This window comes from Chinchilla lanigera, unplaced genomic scaffold (assembly GCF_000276665.1).
Source record: "Chinchilla lanigera isolate Chin_1 unplaced genomic scaffold, ChiLan1.0 scaffold00178, whole genome shotgun sequence".
In the NCBI taxonomy this organism is placed as follows: Eukaryota; Metazoa; Chordata; class Mammalia; order Rodentia; family Chinchillidae; genus Chinchilla; species Chinchilla lanigera.
In genome coordinates, this window is record NW_004955579.1 from 148,314 (window position 1) to 172,132 (window position 23,819).

The following is a 23,819-nucleotide window of genomic DNA, read 5'->3' on the forward strand; positions in this document are numbered from 1 at the left end:
GCTGAGCTAAATCCCCAGCCCCCAGGCTATAGGTTTTTAAATGAACACTTTTTTGCAGAATTTAGTCCACTAAAATATTTTGTGTTACACATGTTACAAGAATGACAGGGATTCAATCCAGAAGGAATTGCAGGTATACACTAGATAGTGATTTTAGTTGGATGATTAAATCGCTGTTCATGGATTTCCATGCTAGGAATCAGACACTTCTCAAGAGACCTCTGGGCTTGAGAGCGCCATGACGAAGGTAGCCAGGCACCTTCTCTGCCACAAGCTGACTTGTAAAGACATTGGAGTCACACAGCCCCTGTTTCTCTAGACCTGTATGTAAGACAGTGACACTGGCCAGAGGCGTTTGCTGAGATCTCTGCAGTTCTGAAAAGCTCAGGAACTGGTGTTAGATGCAGCATCACTCAAGAAGCATGGGAAGCCGGGCATGGTAGTGTACCCTGGTCCCAGCACTCGGGAGGCTAAAGCAGGAGGATCGCTGTGAGTTGGAGGGCAGCCTGAAGTACATAGTGAGACCCTGTTTAAAACAACAAAAAAACATAGGAGACCAGTGGTGTCAGTGCTGAAAGTCAGAATTCTGTCCCACCGTGTTGCTGTATTGACGTTTTCACACCAGGCTCATTCCTGATGCATCTCTGTGTCCACGGTGAGAAAGGACATTCTCAGTTGTATGTACTAAACCAGTGGGGATCGTTGTTCTACTTTCTAGTTCTTCTCAAATGCTTCTAAATAAAACACATGCTTTTCTAAAAACCGTGTTTCCTACTGTTTTCAGCCTGTGCCTTCATTGTGATTTCATCTCACGTCTACATTTCATTTCTGACTGCTGTACTTTATCTCCTAGATAGACAAGAGACTGGAACATGTGTCCTATCACAGCAGCGTGGTCCACATCCCGCTTATACCCAGCTCCCCCCAGTCCGCATAAAGGTCTTAATCAGTTTGATGTTATAGAGAATGTGTGTAGGGACAAAGAAACCTATAAAATCTGTTTTTAAACTGGGTGTGATGGTGCACACCTGTCATCCCAGCATAGCACTTGGGAGTTTGAGGCAGGAAGAGCACAACTTCAAACCCAGCCTCAGTAACTTAGGCACTTAGTAAGACCCTGTCTCACAGTAATAAAGGACCAAGTAGGTAGTTCAGTGCAAAGGCCCTGGGTTCACTCTCCAGCAAATTTATCTGTAGAGTTATTTTTTAAGTCTTGAACATCATTTCTCTTTGTTTTAAGAAGTCAGATGTCAGGCTCTTAGTGTTTTACACGTCAAATGTGGGTTATTAGTGTGAGCTCTGGATGATACTGCAGTTCTTTAATATGGCATGTTGCTCGTGTAAGGGTGGGGCCCAGCGCCTGTGAAGCAGCTCCAGCATCAGCCCTGGACTGCCCTGGCTTGATGACACTTGGTACTTGCAGATGGCCTTGGTTGGGTGTGCAGTTTTTGTGATGTTAGGCTGTTTTGTGAAGTGTACCTTGTCTTCAGTGTATAGCTGGGGACTTGGGGTTATTTTATGTTTTATATATGTATAATTGAATGAATATTTGCTCACTGCACTTGTTTTCACTTTACCTCATTTCTTTTCAGGCTTCTCTACAGTTTAGCCTTCAATGCCAGATTTCTGCGGCACCTTTGGTTTCTTATTTCTTCCATGACAACGCGGATGATCACAGGGTAAGTGTTACAGATGCGCCGAAGGGGCCTCACAAAAGAACGTTCTGAGCTTATGTTATATTAGGAAACAATCCTGAATAGCCTGAACTTCTTGAAAAATTAATTCTGAGTATGGCTTTATCTGAAGGTAAATGTTTTTCAGTTGTTGTCATTTGAAAGACTTTGTTCCATTTGATATTACTACCGTAAGCTTTTGACAGTGAGAATAGAGTTGAAGCAAGTTTAACCACATTATAAACATTAAAACTGTGGAAGCCTCATGTGGTGCCATGTTCCTGTGTACCACTACTTGGAAGGGTGAGACAGGAGAATCATGAGTCCCAGGTGGGCCTGGACAGCATAGTAAGACCCTGTTCAAACTTTTTTTGGCTAGTGTAGTAGTTGATTTTTAAACTTTGTTGAAATGATTTGATTTCCCACATAAGAATCATTATATAACCTAAAAGTCTGCATCTTTATATACATTTTTTTTATTGAATCCATAACAGGTACAAATGTCACATTTAAAAATCTTTCCAGGACAAGCTGGGCATGGTGGCACACACCTGTAATCCCAGCACTCAGGAGGCTGAGGCAGGAGGATTGCTACAAGTTTGAGGCCAGCTTGGGCTACAAAATGAGTTCAAGCCCAACCTGAACTGCACAGTGAGACCCCATCTCAAAAGGACAAAAAAAAAAATCTGTCCTGGAAAACTGACTGAGCCCACTGCTGCACAGTAGTGTGTGACTTTTCTCCTCAGTCCGCAGTCTGAACTAATCCCACAGTATTGTGATATTCCAAGACAAAGAGCTGAACTCTCTTCACTGGACCCTGAGTTGCAGCTGCCTGTCCTGCTTATCGTCTTGTAAGGACAACGGTCACAGACCACATGCTAGGGGCCAGGCCGTCCTGCTCCGGGACGGCCTCTCTTGGTGCAGGGCAGGAGGACAGGCGGTTGGAAGAGAGGGTATTTGTGGGTCACATGTCCAGAATTTAGGCTTGCACTTGCCTGTCCTGTGGTTGGATATGCGGTGGAGAATATGCGTCAGGTGTACAGGACATGAGGGAGGTGAGCTGTGTGGTGTGGCAGGTGTGGAGTGCTTACCTGAGCATGAGGTGGCAGGGTTGATCCAGGCAGCGCGGCACATAGACACCTTCTCATGCCGGTGCCCTTTTGTTGGTCACGGTTCTCCACCCTTTGTGCACTGAAGCATGGTTCAGATCATCTGCCTACGACCACCTCTAAGTACAGGGGAGAATGTCAGCTTAAGGACAGTTTCCTTGGGTTATTTTTGTGATTTTCATTGAATCTGAATGAACTTTAGTGAGTAAAGAGGAACATTTTGCGGTGCCCCTATAGCTGGTGAGATTCAAAGGCTGCATGATTTCTCTTGAATCCACAGTCACCTAGAAGAACTTGATATCTAGAAAAGTCATATGTAGAATAAAAGCCTGGGCTGTATTCTATTGTGTTGTGGTTTGGGGGCACTTTGGCCACATCTGACTGTACCAGTGTTGCTTTCACTGGTGACAGGTGTACTTAGGGTGACGGGAGATTGAGATCATTAAGACAGGAAATTATCATTTACCTGTGAGTACTCCAGCTTAGCAACGGGGACACTGCCATGGTCTGCCTGGTGATTGCTTCTTTCTTTATGGCATTTGTCTCTTAGTAAGGAAATGGAGTCATGATGTGTGAAAGAAAAATGAGATATTGTTAATTATGTTCAATTATTAATATTGCATAAGGTGATAAAGACATACAGGTTTTTGGAAGCCTTATTTCTCAAACAGCAGTTGAGAATTTGTGTTTCTTTTTACTTGTTCAATTTACTGAAACAAAATCTCTGAAGAAACTTCTAGTATGTCGATGCATTTGTAATGTGTGTCTGATCATATTTACTGTTGGGAAAAAAATTTAAGTTGAAGTGCCGGGCGGAGTGTGATGGTGCACATCTGTAATCCCAGCACTTGAAAGACTGAAGCAGGAGGATCTCCATGAGTTCGAGGCCAGCCCAGGCCTGGGCTGCATCGTAAGTTCATGGCTAGCCTGAGCTACATAGTGAGATCCTATCTCAAAAAAACAAACAAAATAATTGCAGTGCCCGATTGCTTGCAAATAGAAGTGAATTTAATTCAAAGATGGTTTCACAGCCAGACTTGTAGCTGGCACTCTTAGCTCTGGGGAGTAAAAGCGTCACTAAGGGGACATGTCGAAATTTAAATTCCTCGGTTCCTCACCACAGACATACAAGGCTGCCTAACTCTCTCCAGGTGGGTGGCAGGCAGCTGTTTGGGTGCATCAGACATTCTGAAAGTGATGTTTTGGTTGATGTACTTCATTTTCAAAATTTGCTGTTGGAATAGGGTGGTTCTGTGTCCTTGTTGAAGTAAAGGGAACTCCCAGCCAGCTGGTTACTATTCCCTGTTAGGCATCCACTTTCCTGAACATAACCCACAGGTGCTGTGCCCACGTGGGACCTGCAGGTGCAGGACATCACCCTCCTGGAGGAGGCTCGTGGCGGGGGCAGGAAGCTGTGGTGTGTAGCAGGCTAGAGGGGTCCCCATAGAGTACGCGCCCTCCTGCCAGGGTTGGTCTCTCATGCTTAGTACTCCAGCCAACTTCCCAGAGTTGCAGACCGGTTTTCTGTTGCAGGTAATGATGAACTTCTCATTTGATTCTGAGTCTGAGGTTGTGCTGTTTCTCGAGGAATGTTTGAGTAGGTGCGTAGAGCCAGCGGTGTGGCCAGCAGAGCTCCGGAGGCCTGTTCCGTTTGTCTGGCAACTCTGTCCTGCTTGCCAATTCTGTCTTCTCTTACGAAAAGGAAAAGGACTTACTTCTTTGCTCACCTCCTGGGATTAAAGAGAACAAACGTGTTAATATGGGTTAATTGCCCTCCCTGGTCTTTTTCGCAGTGAAGTAGTACAGCTGCCCTTTGTCCCTTTTTGTATGTCCCTGCTGTTTTATTTTGGGTGGACAGCTTGCATTCATTTATTCACGACCTCGTTCAGTAGGGTGCTGGATGAGAAGGCCTCTGACTGCAGACTTGAGCGAGGCATGTGCAGGGTGTTGGCCTTGCCTGCTGTGCTGTCTACGCGCAGAGTTGAGACTGCTCTGGGTCCTCCTTCTCACAGCCCCTGGCGAACAGGTGGGGCCGCTTCCACCACCCCCCTCTGCTCCCTCAGGTCCCGGTCCCTGACTCCTGTGGGGGCCCCATTGAATGCACACCTGTAGTTCTGTGGGAGTAGAGATTCAGGAGGTAGAGGGGGCCATCACCCACAAGCCTAGTAACTCATCCCTGATCTGGCACATACGGGGAACTGGAGTTTTTGGTGAACCTGTTACTAAGTGTTCCGTAAGATGAAGAGCCAGACTTATAGGAGAGAAGTAAACTTAATAAATCATAACGCCAGGGTATTTTCTTTGGTTTTGCTTTTTAAATTTAGACAGGGTCTTACTGTGTACCCCAGGCTGGCCCTAAATTTGTGTGTGATCCTCCTGCCCCTGCCTCCCAAGCGAGTACTGGCATACATGACTATGCCCTGCAGATCATAGCTCTTCATGGGCGAAAGAATTCCATCTTCTCCAGAGACTGCCCCGATGTGGTGGTGTTGAGGTGCTCACTGGCCCTGGAAGACACCAGGTGCGGGCCCAGCTTGCTGACCTCTGCGGGCCGGAGAAAAGAGGCCCAGTGATGAGCAGTGTCTGTGTCCCTGAGGCTGTACTTTGGCTTCAAGATGAAACCATCTTAAACACTCCTGGAGGGAGGGAACTGGGAAATTCCATGCCACAGAGGAGTGGCCTTTGTTGGTGTGCGCTGAGGGAAAGGGCTGGTTTTCCTCCTAGGAGTGGGGACAGTCTCTGACAGCAGCTCTCAGTCACTGGCTGTCCCCCTGAGGGAAGGACAGTGAGTTTGTCTGACTGACTTTCTTAATCTGTGCCAGTCACCACCTCCACTTTCCTTGTGACTTTATCTTGCTTGCCTTTGAGTAGTTCGTTAAGGTAAATGTTATCGTCTGGACATGCTTGTCTGATACCATTTCTCAGTGAGTACCTGAGCGAAGGTTGATCTAAAGTAACTTGTTTTTATTTCTTTCTCCTCCCTGACTCAAGGTCCACGGTGCCGTTGCTCCAGGTGATATCCCGGGGCTCTCCCATGTCTTTTGAAGACTCCAGTCGAATCATCCCGCTCTTTTACCTCTTCAGCTCTCTGTTCAGTCATTCGCTGATCTCCATACATGACAACGAATTCTTCGGTGACCCCATAGAAGGTAAGCCTTTTGAGGAGTCAAGTTATGCCCACTTGGTCTGTCCATTTTTTGTTTTTGTTTTTGTTTTGTTTTTCTTCTGGTACTAGGAATTGAACTCACGACCTTGCGCTTCCCAGGCAGGCGCTGTGCCACTGAGCTAAATCCCCAGCCCCACGGTCTGTCCATTTTTGTAGACATGGAAAGATGCCAAGCCTTCACGGCCCCTCACTGTAATTGAGAAATGGAGAAGCAAGACCAGGAAACCTGTGCTCCATGGGTGGCTTGTGCTCAGTTGCAGGTCAGAGACAATCATCCATGATGCCTTTCACGCTGGAGGAGCTGGTCATGCTGTCTCGCTGCCTTCGTGACGCCTGCCTAGGGATCATCAAGCTGGCCTACCCAGAAACAAAGCCAGAGGTTCGGGAAGAGTACAGCGCTGCCTTCCGGAGCATTGGTGCCACAACCAGCTCTGAGATGCAGCAGTGCATTCAGATGGAGCAGAAACGCTGGGTCCAGTTGTTCAAGGTAAACCACGAGTCTGTTTTGTTAACTGACCTGTTTGTTTTGGCTTTATTAATTTCAGAAGAATAGAAATACAGGTTTGTTTGTAGAATTTTGTGTTTTGAGACAGGGTCTCGCTATGCAGTTCAGTCTGGCCTTGAACTCAGTAGGTAGCCCAGGCTGGCCTTGAACTTAAAGGTGATCCTCCTGCCTCAGCCTCACGAGTGCTGGGCTTATAGACATGCACCACCACACCTGGCTCAGGAATAATTTTTAATTTGCAAAACCTTTAAAGAAAAGTCTTCTTTATTTTGTTCTAAATTGTCCTCAGTGATTTATGTCCCATGGTGAAATATAAACAAAAAATTTCAAACATTTCATTTTTATTTTTCACTAAAATATCTTCTTACAGATTTTAATTGCTTCAAAACATTAAACATTAATTGGCCATTAAGTTTTAATCCAAGCTGTATATAAATTATTCTAAAATATGTTTGTTTTTTAACCAGTCAAGAAAAGGATCTATGAGTTGCCATGGCCAGAATGTTGGCAGGAAATCACCATCGTTGACGATAGTAGTTGGGGGGGAAAAAAAAGAGAAAAGGTTCTTGACTTGCCATGAAATTTCTGCAGCAAACACATCTAGTCAGCTAAAACTGCTCATTAAAGGAGTGAGAGCAGAAGAAACGCATTTTCCAAATTGAATGCTAGATTTACAGTCCGCTTAGTACCGGCGACCCCTCGCACACTAATGTTCAGCTCGAGTCATCAGCTGTCCCCTCAGGTCTTTCATCACTGCTTTTGTCAAGCTATCTATTTAATTGAAAGAAGTTAATTGAATGAAAATGATCAACTAAGCTTGTATTAATATTGCTAATGGAACTTTCTTCTTGGCCATGTTTGGAGAAAGATGTCAAGCTAGACTTTAGGAAAGGCCCCTTAATGCTTGCACTTAACCTGATGGGCTAATTAAGGAGTGCTTATTCATCCTACAAGTCCACGAGAGTCTCTCTCCAGCCCATTCTGCCTGATTTTACAACACATTTCACTTAGGAGCACGAGCATTAGCTGCAGTGAAAGTAACTGATAATGTTTTGATTGTGCGAATACAGGACTAATGCATCATTGAATTCATAATTTGTACAGATTGATGTAATACACGTTTGCACAATTTGTTTTAATTACCTATCTGTATTTCTAAGTAAACTTTAAAGGGCACATGTTGAGCCTCTAATATGTCCTTTCTTGAAGATTGGCAATTTTGCACTTTCTTTTAGTTAAAAAGAAGCTGTCATGCTGTATGAGCCTATGTGAGGCTTATAATTCTTGTGTAAGCTTTTCCTAGGTGTGGGTATTACGATGGCATATGTGTTTTCCTGTCAGTACATATTCAGTTAAACTCTGAGGTCCTTGCTAGTAGTGCTTTCCCTTAGGCAGGATACCAGGTTCTGTATACAGTGGCAAATAATTTCATTGTTTTATAGCACCTGTTGAGAGCTCTTTAATTTCATATAATAGGCTTATCTTTAAGACATAGAAATCTCTGAGTTTAATAATGCCATGTAAGATATTTTCCACCCTGGCCCTGTTTTGTTTTGCTTAAGCATTAAATGAAATTTTTGTAGTGAACTTAGGTGCCTCAGAATGATTCATTGCTCTCTTATTGTTGAAGGGCTTAAGAATTAGGTGAAAGTTCACTTTTAAAAAAAACCTTTTGAGCATAGAATAGAATTATTTAAGGGATCCCTGTTAGATGGAAAAATCCACCAAAAACTATTTGATACTATCTGCTACTGTGCTGATCCCCTGAGGTAACAAGCATCAGAACATAGTTCATGAGTAGTCAGCATCTGTTTTTCTTTGAAGGAAAAATGATCTTTATTAGGCAGTAGGGAGAACTTGCTCCAGAGTGGCCCCTTGTCCTGTGAGATGTGCCTGTGTGTTGTTGCGGTCCAGTTAGTTTGCTGTAGCAGGAGGTGCTGCAGGTGTCCTGCTGAGCAGGCAGCCCGCACGCACTCCCAGGGGCTGCTGCAGTAGGGTTCAGTCTGAGTGCTCATATATCACAGTGCCAAGTGGAGATGGAGCCTCTGAGGTAGAACAAACAGAAGGCGAGTGCACTCTGCAGTGCTTTCCCGGCTTGTGTTGCTTCCCACAGAGTTGCTGATGACAGCCCTGACTCCTCCTGTGTTCCATTTCCATTTCCGTCGCTGGCGGCCTCCCGGTTCATTTGTGTGAGAGGCTCTGAGTACTCCCAGAAAAGCGTGCTCACTCTAAGTGGATGGAGTCATTCTTCTCTGTCACTTTGAGAGTGGAGGTCAGTCTCCAAGCCCTGCAGTGACACTACTAAAACAGCTTATGCATTTATCAAATTTGTAAACTCTTGAATTACAGTTTATAGCTGTAACCGCTGTAGCTGCGTGAGGAGACAGGGGCCCTGTGGTGACGAGTCTCTGTGCGCGGTGAGCGACTCAGCAGCAACCCCTGTGAAGGTGTGAGGAGACGAGGCCTGGGGCGCCTCTCCTCCGCGTGTCCTGGCCTGAACAGAAAGAGGGCCGCAAGACTGGGTACTCAGTCTTGGTGTTGGTTTGTATTTTTCTGTTTAAAAAATTTAAAACAATTTTTTGAGGGGCTGGGGATTTAGCTCAGCGGCAAAGCGCCTGCCTGGCAAGTGCAAGGTCGTGAGTTCGGTTCCCGGTACCGGAGAAAAAACAAAAAACAAAACAAAAAAAAAGCAAACAAACAAACAATTTTTTGAAAAAGCAACAGTCATGCCCTGACATGTGCCTTGTTACCAATCGGTATTAAGCTCAGGCAGAGCAGCGCACCCAGCTCCTGTCCTGGTGGAGTGGGGCCAGTTGGTGATTTTTTTTTTTTTTTTTTGGCAACTAATTAAAATGGATGGTTTAAAAAGTAATTCCACAGTGCCTTACTTTTCCTTTATTGGTATATGTTTTCGGTGCACAGTTGTTGCGTTCACCTTGAGGAGCTGTTACATGCAACACTGCTTGATCATTTTGATCCTTCCCCTGACCCAGGGTCTCTCTTTGATTCCTGTTCCCCAACTTCAGAAAGTCTGCCGTTTGGTGTCTGCTCATCTCCTTTATTTTACTCATTTATTTATATTAGGTTTCTCGTACAAAAGAAACCATGTGACATTAACTTTCTGTGTTTGACTTACTTCAGATTACTGTCTCAAGTTTGGTCCATTTTCCTGCAAACGACAATTTCTGTTTTCTTTATCCATCCATCTCTGGATGGCCGCCTAAGCCACACCCACAGTGTAGCTGTTGGAAGTTGCGCTGCTGTCAGCATGGGTGTGCGCGGCCCACTATGAGTGATGTCTTCCATCTCTTTCAGGAGCACATCCAGGAGAGGTAGAGCTGGCTCAAGTGGAGTTTCTATTCTTAGTTTTTTGAGAAGCTCCTCTCTGATTTCTTTAGTGGTTGTACTGGTTTACAAGTGTTCCTCTTTCCTCTCCTCTCTTCACTGGCTTTTATTTTGTGTTTGCTTGATGACAGCCTTTCTGACTGGAGTACTTGGGGATTTCAGAGTTGCCTTGATTTGTATTTCCCTAATGACTAAGGATGATGAACATTGTTTATGTACTTACGGGTCGTTTGTACCTCTTCTTTGAGATTGTGTGTTCACTTCATTTGCCTATTTTTTCCTTGGGTCATTTGTTTGAGATCTTTGTATATTCTAGGAATTAATCCTCTATCAGAAGAACAGTGGGAAGTTTGGTTGTTTTTTTTTTTTTGCCTAGTTTGTAGACTCTGTTGACTCTGTTGTTTCCTTTGTTGTGCAGAAGCTTTTTAATTTGATGTCAACCCATTTGTTGGTTTTTGATATTATTTCTTGTGCTAAATATATGCTAAAGAATGTCTTCTTTCAAACTATACCACTTTTAAAAACAAGGGAAAAAGCACCAAGTGGTGACTAAAGGCTGTTTGGCTATAGTCATCGTCGTTGACCCCCACACCCATGTGTCACCCAAGACCCACCCCTGGGCTGGAGGATCAAAGCTGGGTACCTCTTCCTGCCTCCCAACACAACAAAAAGAGCAAAAGGGCAGGCACTTAGCCTCCCTGGCTGGCAAGTGTCAGACCGCAGGGTGGAGGCGGAGGATGGGGCACTGCCAAACCATCGCACCTTCCAGTCCCTGGGGGACGTCGTCCTCACGTTCTCACCTTCCTCAGGCTTCACTCTTCCTGCTCTTGACTGTGCAGCCAGGGCTCAGGCGGGTTCTCACTTGATATCACTTTCCACATACCCATTTGCCACCTGTCGAGTATGTGTGTACTGCTAAGTATACTTCATGTTGGGTCTCTTAACACGTTCACGGCAGACCATCACTCGCATGTCTTGCTGGTGGGTGGCTTGAACCACCGATGGTACGTGCATGACTGGCCCATTGGGCGGCTTGTACCACTGGGGAATGGATTTAATTGCTTTATGAGTCTTTTCACTAATAAAAAGTTGTTGGGAACATGTCAAAGAATTAGCTGCACTGTTGGGTTTTACTTATATTTTACATCAGAGTCAAGATCAAAGAGGCTTTTATTTTGTTATTACATTATTTTGTTTTCCAGTTGTCTTTCAAAACTTGGACTACATGTACTTTTGGTTGTGATACGATAAACATCAGTCACCTCCATTCACAAATGTCATAATTTAACATGAGTGGCTTTAAATCATCAAATGTGTGTATGAACTCTTTGTGATGATGCTGTATTGCATTACGATATGAGAATTACAAGTTGTGCTTGAGAGCACTTCCACCATTGGTGACATTCCTTGTGATCAGCATGGCCAGTGAGCCCTCAGGTGTGTGGGATCTTGTGAAGACATTTAGAGTCTTTATCTGGACACTTGTCCAGTGGCTTCCTGTGAAGGGTCTGTGTGTTTTTAAGCAATTGTCCACTGACCTTTTTAACACTGAGAAACCTGCTCATGAGTTTCATCTCAGTTTAATGCAAATGGGTCATAATATAGCATGTGTAACAGTTGGGTGCATTTCAGAGTAATCTCCTTAAATAATTCATTAAAATATGTATTTAGCCTAAACTTTCTATTAGCATTGGAAGAACCTGGTGTGGGGGTGACAAGAGTGTTGTTTTGTTTTGTTTTTGTCTTTTTGAGACAGGGTCTCGCTATGCAGTTCAGGCTGACCTTGAGCTCACTTTGTAGCCTAGGCTGGCCTGGAACTCGCAACGATCCTCCTGCCTCAGCCTCCCGAGTGCTGGGGTTACAGGCATGCGCCACCGCACCTGGCTGAGAGTTAACATCAGATAAGTAGAGGGGTATTTATAAACGCTGCTAGCACTGAGTCTGGAGCCAGACCCAGCTGGTTAATAGATGTTGCCTGGATTGCAGTCTCAGCGAGCCTCCTGTGAGGAGCCACGCTGGTTCTCAAGTCTGCCTGTGGGACTCAGCGGAAACCGTGTAGAGGCGCTGCGGCCGGGCTCTGTCCTGGAATGAGGGAATGGGTTGTGTTGGTGGCTCGTGCCTGTGTGGGCATTTGCCATCCCTTCAGATGTCACAGCATGCAGCTCCACCTGAGAACCACAGCATCACTGCACAGAGAGCAAAGCTGGAAGAAAGGTTTATTTAGCTCACAGTTTGTAGAGGTTTCAGTCTGTGATCAGCTGACTCCAAGAGCAGCGAGACAGAGACACGACAGGCCTTGTGCTGTCCCTTACACTGTGTGCAGGCTGCCGCGCGGGGTGGGTATAGCACTCAACACCCTTAATCCCAGCGTTGGACCATGAATCCATCGTAAACTCTAAATTCAGCCACCTCCAAAAAGCCTGCCCCCCATGACTGCATGAGACTTTGGGGGGACATCCACACACAAGCCATAACAGGGCTGAACACAGGGCCTGCCCTGAGCTACACCCCAGCCCTTTCATTATTTTTTGAGACGGACTTGCTAAGTCACTAAGTTGCCTAGACTGGATTCAAACCTGCGGTCCCACTACGTTGGCCCCCAGAGTGCTGTGACTACAAACCTGGCTCAGGCCGATTGCATAAACTCTGACCTCACTTCGCAAAGTGGATTCACCTGTGACATAGGTGCTTTTCCTGAGGTGAGAGTCAGATGTGCTGTGCTCCTCAGCGTTCTGCCCAGCCTCACTGTCAGCCCTGAGTCACTCGGTGTGCTCCCACGGTGACTTCTGTCCTGGCCCTTTCCTCATACGTCTCCTCAACCAGCTCACACCTGTGTGTCTCCTTTCCTGCTCTCTTTCCGGCCCTGCCCTTTAGGATGAGGACCTTCAGTACCAGGACATTCTAGAGACGATGCGTGATTTACTTTTTTATATTTACGGGATGAAATACATGAAGAGATCCTATACTGAAAGTTTTTGTGTTTAGTGCCACAGTAATTTAAAAGAAGAATGTAAGTGATGGCATTAATTGCCTCGTCCATGTTAATATTTGAGCCCATAGAAGAGTAAGTGTCCTCATGGGCGGGGATTGGATGGAGAGGAGTCGGACGAGCGGGGGAGCTGTGTTGGAGTTGGTCTCCACAGCTTCTTGGCATGCACACCGGGACTCTGTGCAGTGGGTCTTCAGTCGGCCCCCAGTGTGTGCTCCCAGCTGGTGTGTAGGAAGGTGAGAGTGTCAGCACTGTAAGTGAATCTAGGCTCCTCAGAGGTGCTGATCTGATCGGCAGTGTATGTGGATCCTGCAGTCAGCTGGAGCCAACTGGAGGCCGTCCTGGTGTCCCCACTGCACAGGGAAGTCAGTTACCGCACGCAGGGGACCAGGGACGTGGAGAGACTGGCACCACATCTACCCTCACCCCGAGCCTCACCCCGAAGGAGGCTGTTTCTGCACAGTTCAGCAAGGAAGATGGTACCACGATGAAGGGATAGGCTTGGTGAGGAGACCTTCGGGGAATTAGAGGTTCACAGGAGAGAGATGGAAGTCATACTTCTTCTCAAAAGATGTGAGGCAGACCCAGAGTGCACTGCTCCCCTTTGTGCTTACTACCGTGCTTCTCAGAAGAGTGTGGAAAGCTGCTAGGGTGGCAGAAGGTGGAGCTGGCCCTCACTGCAACTCGGATTTCCAGGTTTGTGTTTCACAGCATCGACACCAGTTCCCCTGTAGCTTTTCACAGACTTTTAAGTCAACCAGAATTGATGGTGCTGAGGCAGAAGGATCACAAGTTCGAGCCCACTGTGGGCAATGTAGCCAGACTCTATTTGAGAGTCTAAATTTTTTTAAAAAAATTGTTGTTTAAAGATCTGGGGATACAGCTCAGTGCAAAAGTCCTGGGTTCAATCCCCATTATACCAAAACAAAAAGGAAATAAAAGGCCATCACTGTGTGCACATACATGAACTAGTTTTTCTAAATTTGTTGGCTCTGATCTTAAGCTCTTAAGAATGGACCCTTCCTGGGGCTGGGGATTTAGCTCAGTGGCACAGCGCCTGCCTGGCAAGTGCAAGGTCATGAGTTCAATTCCCAGTACCGGAGAAAAAAAAAAACAAAAAAGAATGCACCCCTTCCAGGGCTGCATTGGTGGGAGTCCTGAGTCCCATTTTTTTCTAGGCACACATAGGAGGTGTACCCCATCCCAGCACCATTGTGGTTATGAGCACTTGTGTGACGTGATCCTGTTCTTTCTCCAGGTCATCACCAACCTAGTGAAAATGCTGAAGTCCAGAGACACCAGGAGAAACTTTTGTCCTCCAAATCACTGGCTGTCAGAACAAGAAGACATTAAAGCAGATAAGGTGTTATTGAAAGATTTTTAAATATTTTTTCATTTTAAAAAAAATGTACATACACATGTATGTATATATGTATGTATATTCTGGCGTCTTTTTTTAGGAAGAAAATTAAGCCCTTTAAAAATGTTTAGTTTATCCCTTACTGTATAACTGAACATTAATGGCAGCTTTCTTCTTGCCAGCTCTCAGTCATACAGGGGTGTGCACCAGCCCCATCGACTCACGTGCACGTTCTGAATGTGTGTGTTCGGGCCTCTCAAGAGGCAGACCTTAGCTTTGATGTCATAAAGGAGCAGCCACACACTGTTGCTCAGATCTGCTCTATAGCTGATACACTGTGTAATACATTAAAACAAGCACAGCCCAAACAGGATATCCAGGCTGGTTTGCACGTCACAAAGCCCTGGATCTAAAGCAGATGCAGAAGGACAAAAGTTAGAGGGTAGTGTGAACGAGGACCATGGGTGCTCTCAGGTTTTCTGAAAGTTGGGCCTGGGAAAGGGAGTGGAGGGCTTGGAAGAAACAAAGCTACAGATGGTCACCAGACCTGCAAGATGGAACCATGCCCAAGCGGCAGCTCACCAGTTGTCACACGTATGGCTTCCTTCTGCTCACTGACTAGGCTTGGAACAGTCAGTGCTATGGGGCAGTGGCCCCAGGCTCAGATCCGGTTCCAGGGCTGCCCTGGTCTAGGAAGACTGGCCGAAGGAAGTGGGACTTGACCGCGGGAGAGGCACTTGGGTCTTTTTTATTATTATTATTATTATTTTAAAGAGTAAAAGAAGGATAACATAGTAATAGGGGGGCTTACCAAATTAACAGACAGAGTAATAGGAAATTGTCAATGGTTGTTGTTTTACATACTGTTTTCTACAAGATAATTTCTCAGGAAAACAAATAGACAAATAATAGTGAGCTACAGACAAAAGTGGTAGGTTATTATCAATGGTTGTTATACTGTACTTTCGTATCTTCAAAGCAGTTTCTAAAGAAAATAAATAGAGCTATACATGAGTGACGAATTGAATATTCATTGACTATTCTCAATGGTTGTTGTAGGAAACACATGGTAATAAACATACATCCCTTTACGAAATAGCATAGGAACAATACAAACATTACAGAGTTATGGACAGATTAGTAATACCAGTGGCTGCTATAATACATGGTGGTATCTTCAAAGTGGTTTCTCAGGAAGACAGAGATACTCAAGAAAGATCTAACAAGTAATTACAGCCTAAGGGTTGTGGAAAAATAGTGTATTACCTCCTCACCAGTGACTCCTTTCACTGAGGTGTGACAGCTGGAAGGAAGGCCAGGATTGAAAAGGACTAAGAGACTTGCACCTGTGTCTAGCAGCAGGCTGTTTTCTTTTTCCTCCATAGTCATGATTACCCGGGGCTCCTCCATGGAGATGACAGTCTGGCCGGAGGGAGAAGGCAGAGTATGTCGCAGGCCCCCTCATTCCTGTTAGAGTAACTGGTAGGCTGGGTCTGAGCTCTGGGGCTTCTGCTTCAGAGGGAAGACCGATCTCTGGTGGTCACCTTTGCATTCAGGGCATGGCCCAGGGGCCTCCTTAGGGCAGTTCCTCCTGAGGTAGCCTGGCTTTTAACAGTGGTAGCAGATGAATGCAGTTGTCGAATTCTTCTTGGGGTCCCGAGAATCAGACTTAGGGTCTGTTTCTCTTAGTGCTGCAGCAAAAGCAGCTGCTTTTTCTCAGCCTCTTTGTTTTCTCTCCTTGGCCTCCTCATCATGGCTGTAGAATACTGAGGAGGCTGTTCACTTGGGTCTTGAGAAAGGGACAAGAACCCAAGGGGGCCCCGTCCTGAGGACACTGACTAGTGGGCAATAAAGTAAATTGCAGTGGACGTCCACCGATAGTAAACACAAACAACTTCACCTTGTGCATTTGTAGCACATAGGAGGCCACCTCAGTACTTTGAATACTGTTTTACAAAGAAGTAGGTCGTGAACTTTTTGTGTGCCTTTCCAGGATTGGCCAGATGGTACATGATCTTTCTGTTGTGGGTATTTTCCAGCTCATGACTTGGGAGGGTGTATGGACTAGATCACCCCATCTGTGAGCTCCTCAGTGGGCCTGGTAGCCCAAGCCTGGGCGAGGCCCTGGCAGATGGGGGACATGTTCTTCATGTTAGCATGGTCTGTCTCTGGGTACATGCCTGTGCTTGGGTCGCTGCTGTCTCCACAGTGGTCAGCAGCCCTGGGTCCTGTGAAGAAAGTGCACCACTGTGTTGGGACGGAGGACAAGCAGGGTGAAAGCACCATGAGAGTGAGCACAGCTCAGACTGAACGTGAAAGGCTTGTTTCCTTGTGGGCAGTAACAGAGACCAAGACAGGGGATGCGAGGCGTGGGATCTAAGAGAATGTGTTCTGTGCCCATCTTCCTTGGATGCTCATTTAACCAGGTTAATTGAAAAAACAACTTTATGAGGAAATAGACGTTTGATAATGGTAAAGAGTTGTTAATTTTAAGCATGATACATTTCACTTCCTAACGCAGTTATATTGCTTTGGTGATTTACTGTGCCCAGATACTGTATATCATTAAGACAAATAATTAGTGATTCAGCACAAAAGCGCTAAGGGTCGGCCAGCATGAGTGCGTGGCAGGGCAGCCTGGGCAGGAGAGATGAATGGAAGAGGCGGTGCTATTCAGGCTGGGATGGCAGTGCTGAGCGTATGTCCCCACAGGTCACCCAGCTGTACGTGCCAGCGTCCAGACACGTGTGGAGGTTCCGGCGGATGGGGAGGATCGGCCCGCTGCAGTCCACTCTGGAGGGTGAGTGCCCTGCGCCGCTGTACCCCTGCTTTGACAGGGTTACCTCCCCGTGACGTGCACAGCAGCATTGGCCCTGCAGGGTATGGTTCTGTATTTCTGGGTGAGTGTGCAGTCTTAAACCCACTCTCAGAATCAACCCCACGGAGTAGTTTTGACACACTGACTCCCAGGGCCAGCACCGAGTTCCTTGCTGTCATTCTACCTTTTCCAGAAGGTCTCTGGTGGAATCCTTTGCAGGTTGCCAGTGAGCAGCCCCTCCACCCAGTACAAGGCCTGGGCTGCATGGACCCAGGTTGTCCCTTCTGGGCGTGCAGAACTTCACTGTGTGGGTGTGTCATAGTTTGCTAATGGGTTTGCCTGTGCAAGGACAGTGGGGTCTTCCTTCAGTCTCCAGTGCTGCTGAATTCACCTGCTGCAAGCATACATTTTTTTTTTCCCCCATTTGGATAAATATCAGGAAGTAAAAGTCCTGAGTCCATGTGCCATGTGTGTACTTAACTTTACAAAACAATGAAAACCTGTTAGAGTAGCTGCCCTGTGTGGTACTCTTGACCAGCAATATGAACCAGGCAGTGTTTTGTAGCCTGTTTGTATCAGCCACTTCACAGGCGTGCAGTGATAGCGCGTGGTGGTTTTGATCTGTATTTCCAAGCTGGTGATGCTGAATATTTTTCATACGCTAGTGTTTTTCTTTTTTAAGCAGTGTCAGTTTTTAATCTTCCTAATCTGTGCTTTAAGAATTTACTGAATTCTTCTTAGGTTTTTTTGCATCCTCAAACATACAGAAATAATTCTTGACTGATATTTTCAGTGGCTGGTAGTTAAAAATTTCCTGCTAATTAAACCTCATATAGAATTTCAACGACCAAAATGAATTTGTCTTATAATGATACACAGAGCTTGAACTGAATTTCAAGCCCAGTGGGAGTTTGATAAAGTAATTAGAAAGAGGGAAAAATATATTCATACACCTATGCACTTCTAAAGCCCAGCTAAAGTGTGGTGGCAAACATAACGTTATGCAGGTTCCCTTAGATCCCACTGCTGCTAGATATATTAAAAATGACAGTATCAGGCTGGAACCTGTCTGCCAGCTAGTAGGTATTCAATACATTTACCTTGTTTTTTTGGGGGGGGGTGGTTGTTTTGTTTTGTTTTGTTTTTTTAATCTTTTTGAGACAGGGTCTCGCTATGCAGTTCAGGCTGGCCTTGAGCTCACTTTGTAACCCAGGCTGGTCTTGAACTCACAACAATCCTCCTGCCTCAGCCTCCCAAATGCTGGGATTACAGGTGTGTGCCACCATGCCTGGCTACCTTGTATTTGTTGAATAAATATGCAATACTTCAACCACATGCATTTTGTATCACTTCCACTTACATACAGATGCTAACAGGAGATTTTAGAGTCATCTAGTGAACTGATAGAAATCTTGGAGGTTTTGCCTCCTGTTTGAAGGGTTTGGAACGGCCAAGCCTCAGCTCCCTATGTAGTGTTCCGCTCTCTTGAGGGAATACACCTGTGGAGGACTGGCTCCTCCTAGGCCGGGTCAGCCAAGGCATGTCCCACTGCAGCTCTGGTACTGTCAGAGCTCACTTCACCAGGCAACATCAAAGGATTCGTGGGGCTTGATACAGAGGTCTCCATTGCGGAGCAAGGCTCTGCTAGTGGAGCCCCTGAAGCCCTCGGTCGCACCGTGCCCTGCTGTGGGCAGTGCCTGTGGAGTGACCTCGAAGATGCTAGACTGGGTTGGAGGTGTGTGCATGGAATGAGGGTAGGTAGGGGGATTAGTAGGGTATGGGTGGTCAACACTGATAGTGTACATGCAGAACTTTGCAACAGGCAGTGGAAATGGAAAAGCAGAAATGAACTAATCAGTCCTCACCATGCGTTGCAGTGGGAGTAGAGTCACCGCCGCTGTCTGTGTCTGAGGAGCGGCAGCTCGCCATCCTGACAGAACTGCCCTTTGTGGTCCCCTTTGAGGAGCGCGTGAAGGTAGGGTGTCCTCGGCCTCTGTTCTGACTTGCTGCTCCACCTTTTGAGAGCTTAGCCTGTTCATGTCAAGGAAGAAGCCTCCACTCCCTCTCAGTGGTGCTTTCTTAGTAGGTTGTGGTATTCTCTAGGCCTCACCCTAGCCTTTGTGTCCAGATTGAAAGCATTCTTCTGGGCCTTGCTTGGCTGGCAATGGCTCATGGGGTTGTGGGGAGCTTACCTTTGCAGTGGTGAATTTGTATTGTTAAAATGCAAAATTAGTAAAGGTATGTTTTTATACATTCATGTGAAAGTTACTACTTTGTAAAAATGAAGTGGGTGCATCCGCTTTAACTCCTGATTATGACTAGTGTATACAACTTTGTTTACATACATCTGTTTCCAAATTTTAAAGTGCTTCATATCTTCTAGCTATATTTAGAAAATGTCTGCAAGTTTACAGGTTCTGTTCTCAGGTAATGCCTTCAAGATCGTTTAGCCTGTGCATTCTGCAGGGTGAACAAAAGACAATGGCTTTGGATGCTGTTCGCGTCTCTTCACTGAAAACCACAAACACAGGCATCACAGGACATAATTCCTGAGCTCCCTCTGCTGGACTTTCCACAGCAAAAAAGTTACTTAAATTTCATTATTGAGGAGTTACTCCCTCTGATGTGTGTGCTGCTTTACAGGGCCGTTTGTTCTTCCCTCCACCCCTATGTTTTTAGGAAGATTTATAAATGGAAATATACTATAGCATAGATTTTCAAAATTTATCATAACATGGAGGAAAGCAGCAACATTTGTGATACATAGCCAGATGTGGTGATCTGTGCTTATTCCCAGCTACTTGGGAAGCTAAGGCAGGATCAGTGTGAGTTTGAGGCCAGCCTGCACAACACAGTAGGACCTCAACTCAAAACAAAACAAAAAGAGCGGATACTATTCAGTCATATTCATTATTGCTCATGCTATTCATTCATTGATAAAAATCAATGTTTTCATATCTTGGCTGTTAGAATTTATTTAAGAGTTTATGGAGAGGGGCTGGGGATTTAGCTCAGTGGCATAGCGCCTGCCTGGCAAGAGCAAGGTTGTGAGTTCGATTCCCGGTCCTGGAAAAAACCAAAAAAAAAAAAAAAAAGGAGTTTATAGGGGCTGGGGATTTAGCTCAGTGGCAAAGCGTCTGCCTGGCAAGCACAAGGTCGTGAGTTCGGTTCCCGGTACTAGAGAAAAAAAAAAACAAAAATAAATAAATAAATAAATAAAGAGTTTATGAAGATACAAAGTGAAAACTTACTTAGCGGGTTTCCCCATTAATTGCTTGTGCTGATAACCTTGCAATTTGCTCTGTTTGTTAGATCTTTCAAAGGTTGATTTATGCAGATAAGCAAGAAGTTCAAGGAGATGGTCCATTTCTGGATGGAATTAACGTCACAATAAGAAGAAACTATATTTATGAAGATGCTTATGACAAACTTTCCCCGGAAAACGGTATTGTATAATTCTCTTTAGTGTGTGTCAGTGGCAGGCGGAGGCTAGGCACTCATCTCAGAAAAGGGTGTTAAAAAGCTTGTGTCCAGGGCTGGGGATTTAGCTCAGTGGCACAGCATCTGCCTGGCAAGCACAAGGTTGTGAGTTTGATTTCTGGTACTGGAAAAAAATCCAAAAAAAAAAATGTTTATGTCCATCATCGTGTTCTAGAACAATGATAGCAAACCTTTTAGAGACGCTTTTGCAAACTGCAACCCAAAACCTGCTTATCTCAAAATGGCAACATTGCCATTAATCAATTAATCAACTGAATATTGATTTTAATTTATTAAAAACAACATCTTTCATTGGAAAAGAAAAGCAAATAACATGTGTGCCATAGTTTCACCATCACCATTCTAGAAGGCCTCTTTTTTTTTGTTTTTGTTTTTGTTTTTTTTTTTTTTTGGTTTTTCTCTGGTACCAGGAACCGAACTCATGACCTTGCACTTGCCAGGCAGGCGCTTTGCCACTGAGCTAAATCCCCAGCCCCTTTTTTTTTGTTTTTTGAGACAAGGTCTCATTATATAGTTCCTACTGGCCTGGAATTCAAACTCGTGATCCTCCTGCCTCAGCCTCCTGAGTGCTGGTATTACAGTTGTACACCACTGTGCCCAGCTCTCTAGAATGACTTTTTTAAAAAATAAAGTTAAATGTAAAATCTAAACTGAAAGGAAAGGTAGATCAAATTTGGGGCTGTATGTTATCTATATTCCTAAAATTTGCAGTTATTGCAATAGAGACCTTTAACTTACTGAACTTTTTAAAGGTTAGAAACTGTTCCGCTCTCCCTACTACTCTTGTCTTTAAACCTTAATTTGCTACCTATTTGTGTAAATACCAATTATAAGTCTCATGAAATACACTGTGCAATCCAGATATCTTTATGATTATAATATAAGGTTCAACACAGTAGAAGAGAATTACACTGTAGCAATAATTTGGGTAGCACTTGGAGGTCAGTGATACATGCTTTGTCTTATGTTACAGTTTGATGCTGTTAAAAAATGACCTGTTACTAGCTTACCTTCTAACTGTTTTAACTGCAGAATAGCATGTTCATGGTATACATTGAATCAAAAGCTTTTATCAGACCTTTAGCTAATAGTAAGTTTTTAGATACAGAACAACAGTTTTCCTTTCTTGTGAGGGAAGTAGTTTAATTTTCTTCTAAGAAACCAGGCCCTGCAGTTAGTACTAATTGTTATTGTTCATTGGGAAAGCTAAGGTGGGGATGGAGCAGGTGGTGGACCACTGTTGACTGGAGCTGTAACCCTGCTCAGTTCTGGGATGTTTTTTGGGTGTTATTGGCTTTTGTCATTCACTTGGTGTCCTGACCCTTGTGAACTGAAGTCTTTGCCAAGCTGTGAGCTTGCCACCATGCCGGCTTCTGCATGTCTTGGGTATTGTTTTTCAAATACTGTGGACGTGTGAGGCAAACCAGGCAGACTGACTCCTGTCTACCTGACAGTCTAGCTGGGGACTGTAGGTGAGCATGCCTCCTTTCAGTCACACACCACCTGTGTGAGTACGGTGGTTCTCATGCGACGTTTCTGTAGATTCTGTGCTTCTCTTCCCCTCGGACACCCTGGAGTGGAACCATTTACCCTTGGCACAGTGCGTAGCGTGGATGCACAACAGTTTTGTTGGCTTTGTGTTGAACTCCAGGGAGAAAACACAAGAGGTCAAAACCTTAACTTAGACGTGACTGATGGTCTGTTTGGAGCAGAGTACAGTGTTAAACTGTAAATCTGTTTCATGTATGTGAGTTGTAGGACATTGCCGCACAACTGTAGCAGTCCCTGAATTTCCTAATGAAGTTCCAAGCTTTGAAAATTACTTAAAAGCTTCTAGTGCATGCTAGTAATTGCATCAAGATTGAAGAATTTGGAAAATTCTTGTAATATTTATGTTACAATGGTTAAGGTTTTTCTAAATACTATTTAATTTAGGCCTCGTGAATAAGAGTTTTTAAATCATGTGTTAAACTTGTTTGGTTTTTTTGCTGGGCAAATTAGGGAAATTAAATATCTTGGAACATTTAATTTACTTAAGAGAAATGATCTGAGCTGTTGTGTTGGCTAATCATTTACATATAATCAATTAATGTGATTGTCCCATACATCATCCAGTCATTAGAGTTGGTCCCTGTGGACACTCATTGTCCTGCCGCATTGCAGGAGGAAGCTCTCTGGGCCAGGGTGACCAGTACGTGAGCTGCGCGAGTAGTGCTTAGAGAAGTGGGTAGCTGCCCAGGGTCAGCCTCTCGGGGGGCACCCCCTGTGCTGTGCCCTGCCCCCCCGTTGCAGCAGAGCTGCCTTTGTGTGGCAGTGATGTGGAGAGTGGAGAGCAGTCATCACGTTCCCTCCTGGGAGTGTTAAGAGGCTGCGAGCTGCTGTACGGCCGCTCCCCTGGGCTGTGCCCCGCCAGGCCCTCCACCATGGATGGATGTGGCACACAGCTTCACCATGGATGGATGTGGCACACAGCTTCTGCCCTGTCTGTGGCCGGCTCCACACTCATGCCTCCGCTGGTTAATTGGTTTTGTTTCAAGAAGAAATGGAATAGGCTAAAATCATATTAATATGTTTCTGTGTTTTCTTCTGTTAACATTTTACTGATAATTAGAAATTTGTTATTTATCCTGGACACAAGTAGTGTTAGCATCCTCCAATAATAGATTGGATGCTGAAAGTACTTTTTCCATCTTCTATATTATTATGCGTAGAAGCAAACTTCAGGGAACTGTGGCATCTCAGTTCAGCCATGCACAAGAGCTCCCTCCGAGCACAGCCCTTGGAGGGGCTTCCACTGTGAGCCACAGTTGAACGTTTCCCATAGAGGATATTTTTCACTTTACCATTTTTTATAAAACCTATTCCTCCTAACAACTGGCAATCAGTTTGTGAAATATTTTTTCACAAAAGTACTTTCTTTATTAAAATTGGATGTGAAGCCTGAGTGTGATGGTACACGTCTATAATCCTAGTACTTTGAAAACCTGGTGGGCAACTTAGTGACTTAGTGAGACCCTGTCTCACAATAAAAATTTATAAGGGATAGAGGTATAGCTCACTGTAAAGGCCCCGGGTTCAGTCCCCAGTGTTTGAGAGGTTGGATGTATATGAAGGTAGGAAGTAGCTGGCTGTGGTAGTATACGCTTGTACTCCTCCTGCTCTTGGGTGGCAGAGGCAGGAGGATTACCTCAAATTTGAGACCAACCTGGAGTGCATAGTGAATTCAAGGCTATCCTGAACTATGTCATGGGATTCTGTCTCAACAAAAGTAAGGTTAGGTGCAGTGGCACACACCTGTAATCCCAGCGCTCAGGAGGCTGAGGCAGGAGGATCGTTGTGAGTTCGAGGCCAGC

At 45.1% G+C, this 23,819-nt stretch overlaps 1 protein-coding gene across 1 annotated transcript in view; it reads left to right on the forward strand.

Annotated features, from left to right (window-relative positions):
• The window catches only part of Ube3c (ubiquitin protein ligase E3C), a gene marked incomplete at its 5' end in the record, with an annotated part of 79,988 nt that overhangs the window by 20,779 nt on the left and 35,390 nt on the right, over positions 1-23,819 (forward strand). Inside the window, 7 exon segments of the mRNA XM_005414099.2 lie at positions 1,593-1,679; positions 5,774-5,931; positions 6,203-6,435; positions 14,046-14,150; positions 16,860-16,947; positions 18,843-18,940; positions 20,278-20,410. Coding sequence (XP_005414156.2) covers positions 1,593-1,679; positions 5,774-5,931; positions 6,203-6,435; positions 14,046-14,150; positions 16,860-16,947; positions 18,843-18,940; positions 20,278-20,410 — 902 coding nt within the window.